The sequence below is a fragment of the Astatotilapia calliptera genome, chromosome 8, assembly GCF_964374335.1.
Source record: "Astatotilapia calliptera chromosome 8, fAstCal68.1, whole genome shotgun sequence".
NCBI lineage: Eukaryota > Metazoa > Chordata > Actinopteri > Cichliformes > Cichlidae > Astatotilapia > Astatotilapia calliptera.
The window spans coordinates 26,889,485-26,908,344 of NC_137429.1; the positions used below are offsets into that span (position 1 = coordinate 26,889,485).

The 18,860-nt window shown below is 40.0% G+C and overlaps 1 protein-coding gene across 1 annotated transcript in view; it reads left to right on the forward strand.

Moving 5' to 3' along the window:
• The window catches only part of dnah9 (dynein, axonemal, heavy chain 9), a 196,292-nt gene that overhangs the window by 49,254 nt on the left and 128,178 nt on the right, over nucleotides 1-18,860 (forward strand). Inside the window, 10 exon segments of the mRNA XM_080305671.1 lie at nucleotides 4,057-4,214; nucleotides 5,780-5,918; nucleotides 8,156-8,443; nucleotides 12,160-12,370; nucleotides 12,466-12,593; nucleotides 12,902-13,010; nucleotides 14,366-14,513; nucleotides 15,061-15,235; nucleotides 16,073-16,246; nucleotides 17,372-17,579. Coding sequence (XP_080161797.1) covers nucleotides 4,057-4,214; nucleotides 5,780-5,918; nucleotides 8,156-8,443; nucleotides 12,160-12,370; nucleotides 12,466-12,593; nucleotides 12,902-13,010; nucleotides 14,366-14,513; nucleotides 15,061-15,235; nucleotides 16,073-16,246; nucleotides 17,372-17,579 — 1,738 coding nt within the window.

Below are 18,860 nucleotides of genomic sequence, written 5' to 3' on the forward strand. Positions count from 1 at the left end.
GTATTTTCCCAGAATTGGAAAACATATAAAGTCCTTGCTGCTTCTCGCTTTGTATTTCCAGAGCTGCACATACAAAGCTCCTCTGTTCTCTCTGTGCCACTGCACAATCACTAATTAGTGTAAAGGAAGTGGGTTGCGCTACATGACTCGAGTGCATGAATCGAGTGCACCATTAAATTGTATTGAATCACCCCACCCCCACAGTTGCAGCATCCACTGGGTATAACAACATTTTCTTGAAAGAAGCCCTTGGGTAAAGTGGTCACATAGTGGCCAAACCTGGTTTTCAGTTGGTCTTACTGATCTCAAGTGGCCTAAAATTGATTGGTGAATTAACGTTTGTGCTTCACAGTAGGGTTAATTATTTCCCCAGAAGAAGCTGGGATAGTGCTCTTTTTTTACTACATGGAGCTCTGTGAATGACCTGAACTGATCATTCTTTATAGTTATGCTCCTTTTCTCTCTTCACTTCATGCAAAATGACACATGTGGAAAAAAAAAAAGACTCTACACCGAGCATCGTATACTCTGTGTGACCTACAGTAGCTAACCCTCTGAGAACAGCACTCTTTTGAGAAATCAGCCATACTCTGCGTGTTTCAGCTGATTCTAGCTTTTCAGCTATCTTCCATTCTGTTATCCACGATCAAAGAGATCCTCTCTCTGTGGTTTCACAAGTCCCTGTGCTGTACTCCAATCCTGCCTACCGTTGGTCCTGACTCTATCTTCATGCATGTACACTACTGTCAAAGCAAAATGTACACAGTTGATAAGGATGCTGATTGCGATCATGATGATAATGGAGATAGAGCTCCTCAAAGGATCATTATTCACCCCTAGACTTAGCAGTCACTCCTCTGCCCTTCTCCCTGTAGCAGAAATGAAAGTCAAGCAGTCTTCCTTCATAAGCCATAGAAGTCTACAGTACTTAGAGAATTTTAAAGTGCCAGAAGAATGAATTGGTGTTGCGTGGTGTAATGAATAATAAATCACGGTGGCTCCTACGTGGAGAAGTAGACCCAGAGAATGGAGGAGCGTCAAACTCCTGCTGTGAGAGCTGGCAGCCCACTCCAGCGCTCAGCCTTCCTGAGAGGAGCCAACACAGAGCCATCTCCCACCATACCACATGCACCTAATCCATCTTCTTACAGATGGATTAGGTGCGCGTGGCATTGCACAGTGACAAACGTGGCTGAGGCCTGGGCCTGGACCAGTTCTACATTAAATAAAGCTGAAACCAACCAAAGGCCTGCAGTTGTTATAACATGGAGATGGCTTGGTGGGGTTCTGCCTCGGTTACATCAAACACTGAATGTGTTTTATTTTGTTTTATTGAAGCCACTAGCTCCAGAGAGGAAAAAAGAATGGAGCTGGACCTCTCTGGATCATACCTCTTTTCTTGAGCTTCTTTTAAATGTGATTTTTGTGTTTTACTTCCCTTCCTATCCCTGTAGGATAGCAGTGGTGAGCTGCTGCCATTTCATATAAAACACAAGCTCCTCTGATGTTGTCCTAAAAACTTTTATTTCTTCTTTTTTTTTTTGTCTGATGCAGCTTCCCTGTTTGTTTTTGCATTCCCCCCTCCTGCCTCTCCCCGTTGCGTTAGTATGACTGAGTGATCTGTAGCCGAGTACTCATCCATGAAGAGATGTTCCTCCTCTTTCCAGCTGTCGACTCGCTGTTCTACCGCTCGCATGTTAAATTCATAAAGCTTCTTACAGGCTGGGATTCAGAGTTTTAGGCCAAGACACACACATGCATGCACGTATACACACTCACAGAAAGTTCATTTCTGATATCTCATTCCCTCATAATGTAGACAAGCAGGGCTTTGGTAGTTCATCCATCCAGTGAACCCTGGCTGATAACATGCTCATACTATTGATGAAATTGCGTCCCTTTGCAAAAAAAGTTGCATGCTGCATAACAATTTGACAGGCTGTTGCAAATCGACTCTGCTGTGTGCTTGGTGATATTAATAATATGTTAATGAGAGTTGACCTGATGCCGGGATATCAACTGTGTTTCAGATAGTTTCGGCTTGGCGTGGTTTGGTAGGGAGCCGGTGGCATAGCTATTACCCGCATGTAGATGCCACATTGGTTGGAATTTTTATTACAAAGGTGTGTCAGTGAGGCCGCCATATTGGATGAGCGAGCCTGTATATTTCTCAAGGCAGACTAGAGATGGACCGATCCGATATTACGTATCGGTATCGGTCTGATACTGACGTAAATTACTGGATCGGATATCGGAGAGAAATAAAGCTCAAAGACATACTTTTCTTTCTTATTCTCATTTAAAATGTCTAGCTTTTTATAAATAATTATCTGAATCTTACACCCAAAGTTTTAATCTTATGTAAAATATATAGAAGTCCATTACTGTATATAGTAACTGTTAAGTCTAATATACCCTAGTAAGCTAGTTCTTTTTCCTTTGGGAAGGTACCATCTGTGCAGTCTGCAATTCTGTAGAAGAAAGATGTTGAATCTATTTAATTATTCTTGAAAAATAATTTATTTCTGTGCATTTTTTTTCACGCTGCATCAAATTAAAGTTGACTACGTCAATTAAGCATCATGAGGTGGAGGGTGGGGGGTAGTTCCCTATTTTTTTTTTCTGGGAGTTTGCAACCCTATTAGTTAGGTTGCTTAATTTTTCTGCTAAGTACTCTTTAAAATACCAGAATAGGGAGGATGGAGTAGGTTTAAGTTTATTAGATTGATCAGTTTTGCTGAACTATGAAATATTTTGGGTGCAGTATATTTTTTACATACAGGTATAACAGAATAGCTTTAGTGTTGTTGTTTATTTAAACTTGAGTATGAACTTATACAAAATGCAGCAAGATATTAAAAAAACAGTTTTATTGATTAAAAAACACTATATCGGATTCATATTGGTATCGGCCGATATCCAAATTTATGATATCGGTATCGGACATAAAAAAGTGGTATCGTGCCATCTCTAAGGCAGACATGCTGAATTTTCATCCAGCTTACCAGCTGTTAGGTTTGTTACAAATGCTATAACTGTATCCATTCATCAAAAGTTGATTTTCAGTGTTCCAAAATAGAATGTTAAAATGACTGTAAAGACATGTCCACACCGCAAGAGACTTATAGCGACACGGTAACCAGAAACCAAAGAGAGTGAATATTTGGTGAGTTCCAGATGTGTGACTGAAGAAACTACCAATGAAAGTGAGAAATACTGTTGAATGAAAAATCATGGCACCATGGACCCAAGTCCTGCAGGGATAGCACTGTTGGGAGAGTAGTTGGCCAAAGACTTTTTGACAACTATTGGATGGATTTCTATAAAATTCTGTACAAACAGTTTTGGTGCCTAGAGGATGGATTATGGAAAGTTTGGTCACCCTCGAAATTTCATTAGTGCCTTGAACATGTAGGAACCTGACGGTATTGAATTGGAATAACTGTGCAAAGATTGCATATTAGCACTTCTGATTCAACACATTAGTTGATGTATGTAATGACTTGATTATATATCCGTGTTATGCTTTGGCATGTATGTAGTTGGTGCATTGTCATGTAAATCCTCCGTGGACAAGTCCAATGTCTGTTGGCCACAATAGACAGACACAGACACTCTGTCAGTTTACCAAATGTCATGGCTCTGACCCAAGCGGGCACTAGTAGACACTGATGCAAAAAGTATACAGTAACCAATGCTGTACTAAGTAAAAGTGAGTGTTAGCAGTTTAACATTCTCATTGTATTTTTTCATTATTATTCATTAATTAGCTTAAAAATAATTTTAACATGCCGTTTTTTAAACTGTGACCAAAAAAGCCGAGCAACACCATGTAATTTGTCACAATGTATCACATGATTTTGACTTAAATGATGATTAAAAACACATTTTTGTATTTGTTTTTTTTAAATTGTGGTAGACAGAGTGTGCCCTTTTTACTGCTTGGGAACATACACTATATACCCCTTTAATCCTCAAAAATGGGGCTAAAAAATGTTTGTGTGTTGGCATCCAGTTGCGACAGTTAATTCCATTTTGTATTATCTTTGAAATTAGGTCAAAAGCATCCAAGATGCCATCCGCGATAAGAAGCAGAGATTTAACTTCATGGGAGAGGAAGTGAATCTTTGTCCCTCTGTTGGAATCTTCATCACAATGAACCCAGGCTACGCTGGCAGGACCGAGCTTCCTGAGAATCTCAAAGCTCTGTTCAGGTAGGCCAAAAGATCTTCATAATGTGTACGCTTATTTGGATCATTCAGCTTGATCCTTTCATTTATTTCAGCTGGGTTAAATGGTAAAATGGTAAATGGCCTGTGTTTATATAGCGCTTTACTAGTCCCTAAGGACCCCAAAGCGCTTTACATATCCAGTCATCCACCCATTCACACACACATTCACACACTGGTGATGGCAGCTACATTGTAGCCACAGCCACCCTGGGGCGCACTGACAGAGGCGAGGCTGCCGGACACTGGCGCCACCTGGGTTAATCCATCTGTTAATATTTAATCCTGGGTTTACTCATGCATCAAGAGTACAAGTCATACCAAAATTCTGGAAAGAGTCCAGACCCCGAGCCACTAAAGTGGTTCAGACTCCCTAAGTCTATTTACTCAAATTACCAAAATTGATACGTAGGGACTGTTTCTTCAGCATAATGTAGGCCTAATGAAAAGTGCCAACTGTGTTTTCTGTGGATTATCAGGAGAACATGTTTGTATGGACAAATGCAACTTTTGTACATTCAGGTGATGATTCTGTGTCATTAAACGGGTTTAATTTAAAATATCACATAACTGATCCTTCTTTTAGGCTGACTAAATATTAAATAACTGTTTAAATAACATAAAGGTAAAAAACAACAAAAAAGTTGAACATTGTAATATCTCAGGTTAATGTTGGAGTGGACATTCACTGATAAGCTGTGTTTGCATACGTGTTACTGGAGAAGAGCTGTGCCGCTTTTCTTAAATAATTGTAATGGATTCAGACCTGTATGTTGACATTGTTCTATTTTTTGCAGTGTATGAACAATATCCCTATAGTGCAGTGAAAAAATGTTTGTCCCGTTCCAAGTAAACACAGAGTACAGTTTTTGAATGATGATTTCATTTGTTAAGAGAAAAGGGTATACAACCTGTGTGCCTCCCTTAAACTAACTGGCTTTGCCACCCTTAGCAGCAAAAACTGCAATTAGGCATTTGCGATAACTGGCAACGAGTCTGTCTTTCAGATCACTGTGAAGACAATACTTAACAGAATAGTTTTAATTCAGGGTTTCGAGTGTGTGAACGGGACTCAAACCTTCCAATCAATCAATCAAGGCTTTTTTCTCATTAGTCCGCAGGGCTGTATGACTGTAGCCCAGGTAGTAGACCAGGACACCTATTTATCGGAAGGTTGGCGGTTTGATCCCTGTCTGCTCAAGTTTGCATGCTAAATATCCTTGGGGAAGATACTAACACCGAGTTGCTGTCCGATGCATCCATCGTAGTATGAATGTGTGTGAATGGTAGATAGAAGCACTTACGTAGAGCACAGAAAAAAGTGCTCGTATGGATGGGTGAATGAAGCGAGTTGTGCAAGGTGAGTGCTCAAATAGAGTAGAAAAGAGCTACATAAGAACCATCCATGATGTACTGTAGTGCAGGTGACAAAGGATTTCTCCATGTGGCAGCCATATGGAAATTAACTGCAGTGTTTTTTTTTCTCTTTTTTTCCATATGGGTATGAACAAACAACTTAAAGTCACTGCCTTCTTTACATTTGTACACAGACCTTGTGCCATGGTGGTGCCGGACTTTGAGCTCATCTGTGAAATCATGCTGGTGGCTGAAGGCTTCCTTAATGCCCGGGTCCTTGCTAGGAAGTTTATCACCCTCTATACGCTGTGCAAAGAGCTGCTGTCTAAACAGGTATTGCTTGCTTCATTCGATGTAACGCAGCCGATGTGGTTAGTAAAACCCAGATCCATTGCCATTTATAAACTGAGCAGCTGACACAAAGTTCTTTTTATAATTGCGGCTTCTGATAAAGGAATGACTCAGACGCTCCATACAAGAGCTAACCTTGTGACCAACCGTTCGGGTGAAGTATCACATGCATATAAATAAGAAGCTGCAGGGGGATTGGATGTTATTTCATCAACATTTTTCTTTAATCTATTTTACCCTGCTCCTGTTTTACATGTTATGCCATCATTTACGTTTTTTAAAAAAAGCAATAAAACCACTCACAGTGCTGACTAATAGCTACACAGGTGCTCCTTAGCTTAGGTAAGTGATTTTATGAGCCCTCAATTCTGGATGAATTTCCCATGACCACAGGCCTGTTTAAGTGTCATAGCACACTAATTTCTTTTTATGGCTGTTTTATGAATCTCTAGTTCTTCAGAAATGTTTTAAAATTACCTTTTTAGGTTTTCTTTGCCTGGGTTTTCCAACATTAGCAACTTAGGCAATGAAATGAAAAGATAATGAACAGACTGCTTCTCTAAGCTAAATTCATATAAGGGCTGAAACTGCAAATCAATGAAAAGTGCAGATTCAGAAAACAACTTTCTAAAGCTTAACAAGTGCCTCATAATTATGGCTTTAATATTACAGAAGTTCTGCTCCATGGGCTTGTGACTGGCCATGAAAGTGGTTTTAAATGATTGTATTTTCATTTACTGCTTTCTCAATTTCCTCTTGACTCCTTTGTTCCTCTGTCCTTTGTGTTCACTCTTAGATATTCTTCATGTTTCTGTTAGTTTCTTTTTTTTCCTTTCCACTTCTTGGGGACTGTGGCTCAGGAGGTAAAGCAGGTCATTTAGTTGGGCAGGTTGGTGATTGAATCCCTGACTGCTCCAGTCTGCATGTCAAAGTATCCTTGGACAAGTTCCTGCTGCGCTCATTGGAGTGTGAATATTTTCATATTGCATTCACTTGACACGTATTCCTTCATTCATTTGTTTACCAGAGTGATGGTGGAAGGACGTGTCACTCATATCTCATTTTTGCGTCAGCGCTTTTTGCCAGATCCATCCATGCTGTACACGGCAGCATCATTAATTTCCAAGGCATCCAGATACCAGCAGTTGTTTTTGTTTTCATATCGTCCTACTGTATTATCATCAGAATCTATGATAGACGCATTTAAAATATAGGCAATATCACAGCACAGTTACTATGTTTTACTTGTATTCTACTTTATTTTATCACATTTATTCAGAGTAACTTGGGACACAGGGCTTTGTACAAAACATTTGATCACCTTCAATTTACTGTTGAATCACGAATAGCTGTTAGATTGCTGGGTACCAACAGCCCAGCTGATATGATAAGACTAAACACTTCAAGTGCTGATCAACAAAATATGAAGCAGCAGCAGATCTGATAGCTCCATGACAAAAAATCTATGGCTTTATCTTTTCCTTCATTGTGAAAACAAGGGGGGTTAACAGTTAATCACAGCACATATTGATGTGATGTGAACCTGGTGGTTTCTTTCTATATTTAAGTGTGTTTTTCTGTGTGTTTGTGTGTGTGTGCGTTTATTAATATCTTTGTGGGGACCAAAAATTGGAAATTTACTATACTCGTGGGGACCAACAGCCCTTATGGGGACCAAAATCCCGGTCCCCACAAGTTTGAAGGCATTTTTGAGGCTCAAAATGTGGTTTTAGTGTCAAGGTTACAGTTAGGTTATGGTTAGCTTTAAGCTAAGGGTTAGAGTTAGGCATTCATTTTTGATGGTTAGGCTTAGGATAAGCGGCTAGGGAAAGCATTATGTCAATTAGATGTCCTCACAAAGATATGAAAACGAGTGTGTGTGTATGTGTGTGTGTTGCCTTACTCTCCCATGTTATTTGGAGAGCCTCTGGATGGAAGTCAAAAACTGTGTGATATTATACTTCTGCCATTATGCAAATGCCTTTAGATACAGTCATCCAACACAGGTGGCAGCTTTAGATATGTTCTAAATTGAACCTGAGGTAGTATAGGTTTTTACACAAAGTCAGAAATGATCAAGTAAATAGAGTTGCATATTTAGTCTTGTTATTTCTCTAAGATTGAATTGCTTAATTATCCTCCATAAAAACATTTTTTAAAAGGTGATGAGCTTGTCGATGAAAAAGGTTCTAATAAGAGCGGTGTGTATATTTCTGTAGGACCACTATGACTGGGGTCTCCGAGCCATCAAGTCAGTCCTGGTGGTGGCCGGCTCTCTGAAGCGAGGAGACCCCGGCAGAGCTGAGGACCAGGTGCTAATGCGAGCTCTCAGAGACTTCAACATTCCGAAGATCGTGACCGATGACATGCCTGTTTTCATGGGACTAATAGGAGACTTGTTCCCTGCCTTGGACGTCCCCAGGAAGAGAGACCTGGACTTTGAGAAGGGCGTGAGGGAGTCCATCCTGGACTTGAAGCTGCAAGCCGAGGACAATTTTGTACTAAAGGTGTGGTTACTCCCTGACAGTCTTCAGGGTTATCTGCTGCAGTTTATCCAATTGTATTTTCATTACAGCTGAATAAATGAAGGACCCGTATGAGTGTAAGTCAGTTGCAAAGCTCAGGATGAAAGCAAACATAATCACAAGTTGTCTGAGAAGCATGAGCCAGGTCCCCAGATGGGGGGTTTCATCTTTAACAATTTAGATAGATATTACAGTTGTAGCACTTTCATTTAGATTTATCTTAGTTCTTTCCAAAAGCTGTTTACCTCATGTCATAATGTTCCACTGGGAAATACACATTAGTGTCAAACAAGACACCAGCATCTGGATGAATTGGGCAAATATTGCTGAAAACGAATGAGAGTTCAGGTGCCCAAGCTGATGACCTAATTCTAGTCATTATATTACATACAGATACACACATACAGACTCTCAATAGAAGGCATTGTATGTCAGAGACAGATGTACGCAGGACCAGGGGAAATAAGTGCAATCTGCCTCAGGTCAAATAGACACGGAACCACATAATAACACTCCATCAATGGAGGCTTGCGCTGCACCATGCCACTTAACCCTGACATTGTGAGAGCCAGCCACAGAAATAAACAAAGAGGAGGAGAAACAGAGCAAGAGAGGGAGAGAATTGCAGAGCGGTCAATAACAACCGTCCACACCCAGAGCCTGAACTTTTACTTCTATGTTTGTGTAGCAAACCTTTTGATTTCAGACCGTTAAGGGGGGAGGGCAAGAGCATACCTTTAGTGTTAACCTGTGCTAGCATTAGTCCTCCGCACATCAAAGCGGTAATCAGCCAGGGTCTTTGAGAGTGCAAAGCTGTCTGTGCTCTGGCTGAATGGATGTGGAGAAGGAGCCCCAAGAAGCCGGGTCGATGGCATTGATTGGGTGTATGTTACAACGGAAATGGGGAGGAAATATCTTTCTCTCTTTTTTTTGTCTCTGTCACTCTTTTTTTAAATCACTCTGTGGTGTCCACTCATACTGAATATGTTAACCCAGAAATGAAGAAGTCTGAACCCACAAAGGAATTTTGGAGCCAGTTAATTTGCAGTTCTAAAAATCAAGAAATGCTGCAGTTTCTGTGGTGAAAGAAAAGCAAACTGTTTAGATATTTTATTTCTAGTTTGCCATTTAGGTTAATTGACAACATTTTCAACAGCACATTGTATTTAAAAGCAGTGTATTGCTGAAACATTAAGCTAAAAAGCATTGTGTGTTTAGGGTCTTGTGATCCTAAAAGAGCACTCCTGCAAACTTAATTAGAAAAACAATTAAAAAATAGAATTTTTAAGTCTCCTCTCTCTTTATGTACACAAAAGAATATACACAGATCATCCACAACACTGATACTTCAATTCAATTCAGTTCAGTTGTATTTATATAGAGCCAAATCACAGCAATACACATTAGTGTTAAACAATTAAAATACACATTTAGCAAAATATGTAATTATCAGTGCAGATTCTTTAGCACTTCTATCATCTGACAGATGACGTTGATCATCTCATTGTGAGCTGCAGGGACAGAAACCTTGGATCCTAAAATTCACTTAGGTGTTACTTTTATTCATACCATCTACAGGGCAACCCCAGTGGCCCAGTGTGTCAAACAGCGGTGCTTTTGTTATAAGAGGTGAGTATTGCAGATATATGTACAAGGTGCCCATTGGCACTGGTGCCTCAATGCATCAGTGCACAGCAATATTGAGAACCGGGCTAATGGTCCTGTTTTAAAGAGTCTCGATAAGGAGGCAGGAAGGGTGGCGGTGTAATAAACAAGTTTCTCAGCCAGGCTACAGTTCATATCCCAATTTGAGAGTTTTGTGTTCTGCTTTCTTGTTTCATTTTAAAGTTACTCCCTCATTTTTACTCACTTTGTACTTTTTCCTTTGTGACTTTGGTTTAGGTACCAATAACTTCATGGCCTGGGATAAAATAGTGATACACATTAGCAGTGCGCTCACCCTGGATTTTAAAGAGCACGAGAGGACTGTGCTTCATGATAGTTATAAAAAGTACTAAAAATAGTACAGACAACTTTCTATACTGCATATATTATGATTGATTAAATCTATAAAGTACTATACAGCTTTAATGTTATGGTTAACCAGTGTAGGTACACATTACTGTGGGGAAAAAAGTATCCTTTTAATGCCATAAACAGATTTGAATGGGGTTTTTTTTATACAAAAGATGAGAGAAAAAGCTAAAACAAATAAATGTGTTATAAAAGTGGGGAAAGTGAGGGGTTACAGTAAATAAGGTTTATTTGTGGCTTGAAAGTTGTGTTTTTTATTGGCTAGGTGCTGTTGAATCAAATGTTTGGCTGGGGAACAAGTCAGCTAGTGTCTTGAGGTTGAGAGCAAGTCAGACTGGTGAGAGAGCTGGAAGCAAGGTGTGTGTGGTGCTGGTAGCTTAACTGAGACACAGGGAGACAAATAGTGTCTTTCACTAATGAGGGCCATCTAAACAAGACAAGTAAACTACAACCTGACATATAATGTTTTGTGTCCAGTCTTTAGTAACAATCTTCAATCGTTCAATAAGAGCTGGATTATAGTAACTTGATTAGGTACATGGTTATTTAATGGGGTATTTAATGACGCCCTGCCAGAAACATACAGAGAAACACGGGGCCAACAACAAGACTTTTACTGTGAATTTCTAAGTTAATTTGTAAATTTTGTAGTAACCTGTAAATTGTAAATACTGTAAAACTTTTTTCTGTCATTTAATGGTTGGGCATTGTACAGCTACAAGCATTTCACCCCCATGTCATACTGTGTATGGTTGTGTGTGTGTGACAAATAAAATTTGAATTTGAATTTGACCTGAAAAGAGCGAGGAAAATAGAAAGACTGTAAAAAGATGGTTGGGCAGAGACAACCTAATATTGACCTAATATTTACATTCAAAGCAGCATCACTTCTCCTTATGCACTGCTGCTTTAGACAATCTTGGAGAACCTCCCACTGTTCTTTTGTAGATTTAGTCTGCTTCAGTTTCTTCTGTATTTTCAAAGTAAACCCAGACTGACTCCATAGTGCTGAGATCAGGGCTCTTTGGGCCCATACCATCTGTTAGGGACATCTTTGCTCTTGTTGCAACAGAAAATAGTTCTGGATTTCACAAAACTAGCAAACCGAGCACCATAAAACGAGAGGCGAGGTGGAGCGTATGAAAAGGAAACAAAGGAGATCCAAATAACATCAAAACTTGGTCTTAGTGGAGACTGACCAAATGCCCTTCTCTATCAGTTCTGTTTAATTGTCTGCATATTTGTTTGCCTGCATTTATTAATGCTATCTTAAAATGTCTTTTTAATTCATTAAATTGTTTGGTTTTCAGAGGAGGACACATAATTATACTGTGTAAAATAGATTGGGTGGCATTTTGATTATGCAGACATAGTAGTATGTGCAGAGATCTGTCCTCCCTGAAAACAACTGCTGTCATTTATCGTGGTCTGTGAACAGTGTACTAAGCTGCTGTGCTGCACTGCAATGCATCACACTCCTGTCATTCTGCATATATATTATAGCAGAATAACAAGGAGGAGTTGCACTAGACTGAGCACCACAGGGTACACAGAAAGCTACATATTTGCATATTTTGTAAGGGAATTTAGTCCTCAGTGTTATGTTTTCTTTGTGTCTATATACAAAAAAGAATTTCTAATGTTAAACTGTGTCTGTCTATTAGGTGGTGCAGCTGGATGAACTGCTGGCAGTGCGTCACTCTGTGTTTGTGATAGGGAATGCAGGCACTGGGAAGAGCCAGGTGATGAGATCACTCCACAGGACCTATCAGAACATGAAGCGTCGGCCCGTGTGGGCAGACCTCAACCCTAAGGCTGTGACCAATGACGAGCTCTTTGGCATCATCAACCCAGCAACCCGAGAGTGGAAAGATGGTGATTACAGAGTCCTTCACAGATACAATGTGATCAGTGCAAAGTGTTTAGTGTACTGTCTCAAACATCCAAAATGTCTCATGTCCTTCCTGCAGGTCTGTTCTCCAATATAATGCGCGAATTGGCCAACATTAGTCACGGTGGACCAAAGTGGATTGTTGTGGATGGAGACATTGACCCAATGTGGATTGAGTCACTCAATACAGTCATGGATGACAACAAGGTGCTATTGAATTAAACACATGCGAGTGTGTGCTTGTATTGATTTAAAGAAAATGTCAGTTTGACACAGAATAAAAGACTGTCTGTTGTTCACTGAACGAGCATTCAGATATGAAAAGGGAACGTGGTTGACTCATCACTGATACGAAAGGATAGTAAACTGTTTGTACTCTCTGAATGAGAGAGTGAATAACGGTGTCTGCATGTAAAAAGAGGCTTGGACTGTGTGCCAGGCACAAAAAGAACACATTCTGTTTAAGTTATTTCTGTTATTTCTGTGTGTGAAAATCTGCTTTCCCCTCTTGTTAGGTGCTGACTCTGGCCAGTAATGAGCGGATCCCTTTGAACCCCACCATGAGGCTGGTGTTTGAGATCAGCCACCTTCGCACTGCCACCCCTGCTACTGTATCCAGAGCGGGTAGTTCTTGTTATTCCTCTTTTCTCACTGTTTTACTTTTGCTCTTCTGATAAGTGTTTAACCCTTTAAAGCTGGTCTTAGCAGGCACGCTCCGTTTTGAGTAACTATTTTTAAATCCCAGTAGCTCTGCAACCACGTAAGCTAGCTCAATAATTTTTTTTGGATATGAAACCGGAGGAGTTGTACTTACATCTTATGCCATCAGCTTGTCCTAGGTCACGGTTTCTTTCCACATATAGCTTTGCAAAAACTGCATAAAAATCACTTGCAGCAACAAAAACATAATATTCCAGAAACACGCTTTGCCGATCCGATCAGCTGTTCGTAACACTTCCTACGTCCATCAGCGCAAACTATCACATGTCCGCCATGACCTGCCCAAAACCGGAAGTGATGTCATTTTGCGGAAATGTAGTTTTTTACCATCAGGGCCTTATGAGCCTATACTGGTGTTTTTAAAAGTTATGTTTGACTTTATGACTTTCTGGATTCATATTGCACTGCTGGAAATAGTTTATTTTGATGCACATGCTGTTTTTTTGCAAATTTGCACTATAATATTTATTTTCGTTTTTCCTGCAGTATATAAAAATTGGTGTATTTCAAAAATAAAACTATGAAGACACTCAAAATAAATTTCCTGTGGTGGGAAACTATTTTGTGCAACTTTTTCGTATTCACAGTTTTGAGGGATAAGCCTCTTAAATTTCTCTAACTAGAAATATATGTTAAAAAACAAAAATTATTTTCAATTGTTTTGTAGTTTATTGCACTTTTTTGCAATTTATGTAATTACTATGCACTTAATGCATACATATTATTAAAATTTGGACTATAATGGTTGTATTGATGTATAGCAACTTGAAATGCTCCCAAAAATGGCACTACAACATGTAAAAATATAATATAAGCTCTGGCGGACTTGATTCTATGATAGGTCTTAAAGGGTTAAAAAGGACCAAATTCACTGTGGGCCACTAAGTTAAATATGATTTAATTCTTTTGTGTGTCTGTCACATAGCTCTAATTAGCAATATGTGTGTTTGTGAACTTGTGAACCAAGCTGGGTAGCGTTAGCTAATAGCTTAGCACTCCACCCTCTCGTTCAGGTATGGTCACTTCTAGCTCCAAAAAATGAAGTTGCAGTGGCCAAAAGGTGCAAAAGCTCCAAAATCAGTGGCTGATGTCATAGTGGTTCCATCCATCTTTTATATACGGCATGCTTGGTGCATGGAAGGTAGGGTGGGGGGGTTCAGCAGAAGTCCAAAAAATATCGTTGCCCAAATCCAGCCCTGTTATAAACACTGTAAACCTGAATGTGATAAATTTAAATCTTACTCTATGTTTTTTTTCAGGCATCCTTTACATAAACCCAGCAGACCTTGGGTGGAATCCACCAGTGTCAAGCTGGATCGACAAGAGGAAAGTCCAGTCAGAGAAGGCCAACCTGACCATTCTCTTTGACAAGTATATCCCACCTTGCCTGGAAGCACTCAGGTCGAGGTAACGCAGCTCCTCTGTGGCTTTGTGCCACTGTAACAGGAAGTGCATGGAGTCATATATTGACGCAGGATGTTGGGGTGTGACATAACACGTAACAAATGGTACTAAGTGGGCGTGTTAGACGAGCAAACACGGACTGAGTCAGCAGAATTGGATGGTGCTTTCTATACAGGACCACTCGCCTCTTCCAACACCTCCATCACTGCTCCTATTAGAGCACACAGCAAAAACAGGAAGCAGAGGAGGGCAAATTTGTTCACAATGTGAGACAGTGTGTATGGAACCACTGTGCCACAGCTCATAAATATGTCCTCTCTTTTCTTGGACTTCAACATAATTCAGTGTGTTCAATTGAAAGAAGCTGTGTTTGTTCTGTTAAATGAGGAAAAGAAACATGTGATCCAATTCAAAACTGCAGATTGTAACACCAGAGTTTAACATTTTATTGTTTGCTGTGTACACAGTTGTTCCTTTATGTACTGAATGAGCAACATGAGACGACTACAATGCTTGAATCGTGTGATGTAATGCATCTATCTTTGTTCAGGTTTAAGAAAATCATCCCTATCCCTGAGCAGAGTCTGGTCCAGATGCTGTGCTACTTGCTGGAATGTCTTCTGACTCCAGAAAACACCCCGGCAGACTGTGCCAAAGAACTTTATGAGCTCTATTTTGTCTTTGCTGCGGTCTGGGCCTTTGGAGGGGCCATGTTTCAAGACCAGGTAATGCAAAGGGCTCTAGGCGTGTGAGATAAGTACTAAGTGGTTGCATAAAGAAGGAAAAGAATGGGAAATAACTGAAACAGCTGAATAATTTTTCTCCCCATAACCCCTTCCTGAAAGAGTTTTCTTGCACTTGGTATTTCTTGGTATTATTCCATCCGTGATGGCTCTTATGCAACTCAACTCTGTGTCTCTATTTGTGAAAAGTCATTTCAATGTTATTTTCAGTTGATGAAATGGCAGGGGTTTTAAAAGGGAGAGATCTTCATCTGAAAATGAAGTGGACTCCATTCCCCCTGAACAACACACAGACTGGCTGAATTTAAATCAGCAGGAGAGCCATGGCGAACAGTTGCTAAGCAATCCAGTTAGTGCCGTACAGTAAGCGCGTCCGTCTAAGTTATGGGATAAAACTGCTTTCCCCTTGGTACAAATGTACTCCACTTTATTTTCCCATCACAGATGCATTTAAATGCTAAGTGGTTTTATTGACTGGAGAGTTGGTAGTGAATAGAGAAGACAGGTAGGAAGGAGTGGGGAGGCAGAGAGGAAGGCAAGGAGCTGCCAGCCAGCAGGTGATGAGGCTACTTCACCGTCTGAATCGCAGAGATGCATAGATACGCCTGCCATCTCTTATTTTCCACCCTTCATCTGCTGTAGCTGGATCACTATATTGCTGCCATTTATTTGTCCTCTGGTTTGCATTCGCACCAGTATAAATCAAACACATAGATCCATCGCTACTGTACAGAAAAGAAGCAGAGGGGAAGTCATTTTAGAGTATTGACCGCTCGCCTACCCTCTGTGTCTCTGCATGTGTGCTCTGTGTGAGCACAGCTGGTTGACTACAGAGTGGAGTTCAGCAAGTGGTGGGTGACCGAGTTCAAAACCATCAAGTTCCCTACCCAGGGCACCGTGTTTGATTACTACATCGACCCCAAGAGTAAGAAGTTTGAACCCTGGTCCAAGATGGTGCCCAAGTTTGAGATGGATGCAGACACACCACTTCAGGTACAACAAAGGTTTTAGATTAGATGCTTTTTTGTGTGTTTTCTTTCATTCTTTGCTTTCTTAGGTTTTATGTGCTATTTACGTGACTAAATGTTCCAACCAGCCAATCAGTAGCCATCTTGAAAAACCTCAAGGCGTTAATGTTGGCAGTTATTATTAAACATTTGAACTAACATTAATTTGTATGATCCAAAGCTTATTCCTTTAAATAAAAACTACTGTTAAAAATTGCTCCAAAAGGGTTTGAAAAAAATTCATTTCTTTGGAAGTTCTAACAGAATATTTACTGTTTTAAAGTATAGACTATCACAATGTCAGCCGACAAATTTGACACATTGGACAACTTTGAGCAAAAGTTAACACCAAGGCATGTTCACCAAGGGTTTGTGAAAACTGTCACAGAATTAGGATTACATTCTGCAGGTGGCTGTAACGTAACTCCAAATGCTCTAGATGTGTGAATAGACAAGCGCTTGTCTTTATGTCAACCATAGCTAATATTTTAAAGACCTGTCCACATGAGAAAAAGTGATCAGAATAATACACCTAGAATTTAAAGTAGCTACAGTAGTTCTTCCTGTTGTGCATAGCAGCAGGATGGGGACTCAATTGGAGATAAAGTATCTGAATTTCAGGAGCTGGACCACACCTCCAAACACGCTCCTTCCGGTTCTCATCTATATAGGTTCCCCCAGTTCTACAAGCCATTCATTCTCATTTACGTGCCCCACCCTCCATCCCCTTTTCACTTCTTTAACTTCTTTACTTCTATGGGGATCTGCCAGGCCCAGGAGCCGCTGTCAAACCTAAAATGAGGACGTGGGCCCAGCGAGTGAAAAACAGGATAGAGGCAGAGTAAAAGTTAATTCCGTAATCCAACTCTTGAATACAAGCTGATCTTGTACATTGGTGGGCACTCACAATGCAAATCAGGTAACAAACACACAAAGGACAAAGGAGCGGCTTTGCAATATTACACGATTTAGACAATTAGGAATACGAGGAAACAAAACGGTATAGAATAACAAGGAATGTATGAGGTATAATAACGACACTGAACAGTCTTACTAGTGTTCCCATCAGACAATGTGTATCAAATATTTGTGAATGATTCCCATGTTGCAGGCATGCCTGGTCCACACTACAGAGACCATTCGAGTTCGTTACTTCTTGGACCATCTGCTGGAGTACCGAAGGCCTGTCATGCTGGTTGGAAACGCTGGCACCGGGAAGTCTGTTCTGGTTGGGGAAAAACTGGGATCACTGGACGCAGAGAAATATATGATCAAAAATGTCCCTTTTAATTATTATACCACATCTGCTATGCTTCAAGGTAGGAATGATTTAAAATGGCAAATGGCACACCTCTCTGTTTAAGCTGTGCATCTGAAGGACTGTAATTGATTAAATAACTGTGCTAAGCTGTTGCATGAGGTCATAGTACTGATGGAGTTTGCTTTTTTACCCCTCATTCATAAAAGACTGATAGAGTATTGATTTCACCAAGCCGGCTATGCAGGCAGTTCGTGATTTTGATACCATCGTGTATTTACTAAAAATCTGCGATGATTTTGAATCTTAGTGGCTTCGACCTCAAGGTCAAGGTCAGAGGTCAAGTTTTGTGAATGTGATAACTTAAGAATGTGGCAACAGAGGATTTTTATCCCATAAATGTGTTTACTTGGAGACTGAGGGGTAGCACTGGAAGTCACCAGTATTTCTTCTACTGATGCTGACCAACTCACAGTGATCCTTACAGAGAGACATATGAAATCATGATTGCATGATTTATATAGCCATAGCTGTGTTTCTGTAAGGTTACTCAAAAAATTTGAAAACATCAACATTAATATAAAAGTTATTTTACATAATTTTACAGTTTGTTTTACATAAATATTGTAAAAAAAAAAAAAAGAAAGGAAAAAAAAGTAGAATATTTTTATGTCAAAGGATATGTATATTATGGAGCCCCGCAGGGGACATGGGAGAAAAAAAAATTAAGACGGACTTTTGCTAGATCTCGCAAAACTATCTCGGGATCTCGCAAAAGTTTTGCGAGATCTCGCAAAAGTCCGTCGTAATTTTTTTTTTCTCCCATGTCCCCTGCGGGGCTCCGTAGTATATGATCTTTAATCAGGGATACTCGGTCTTTTCTGTGTTGGGGTCTCTGTCAGGACACAGAGTCCCAGAACAGAGCAGCCAAATGTAAATTACTGCAAATATAAATAACAAATCTGTGTTTGTCTTTAGCTGCTGGTTAACCCTGTGAAGTCTAAGTCATCAGAGACAATTGCCTTAGAGTTAGTGTCAGAGTCGTCATGACAACTTGGGCCTCCGAAGGTTGAAGATACAGTTTATCAAAAGAAATACATACGTACATCCATGCAAATGTAGCATGGGTAATGCTGCTGATCCGAATCTTTATTTTCCATATTGGGACACCTCAGACTGCTTTAGTGCCTGTACCCTGTGTCCTTGTGTCTTTTTCTTGTCAGTGCTTAACACACAGAAATGTCTAACTGCTCTTTGCATGTTGCAGCTCACTTGAAATGTCAATTAATATTTTTCTTTTTTTTCTTCTTTTATTGTAAATCACACTGAGACCTAAAAAGTT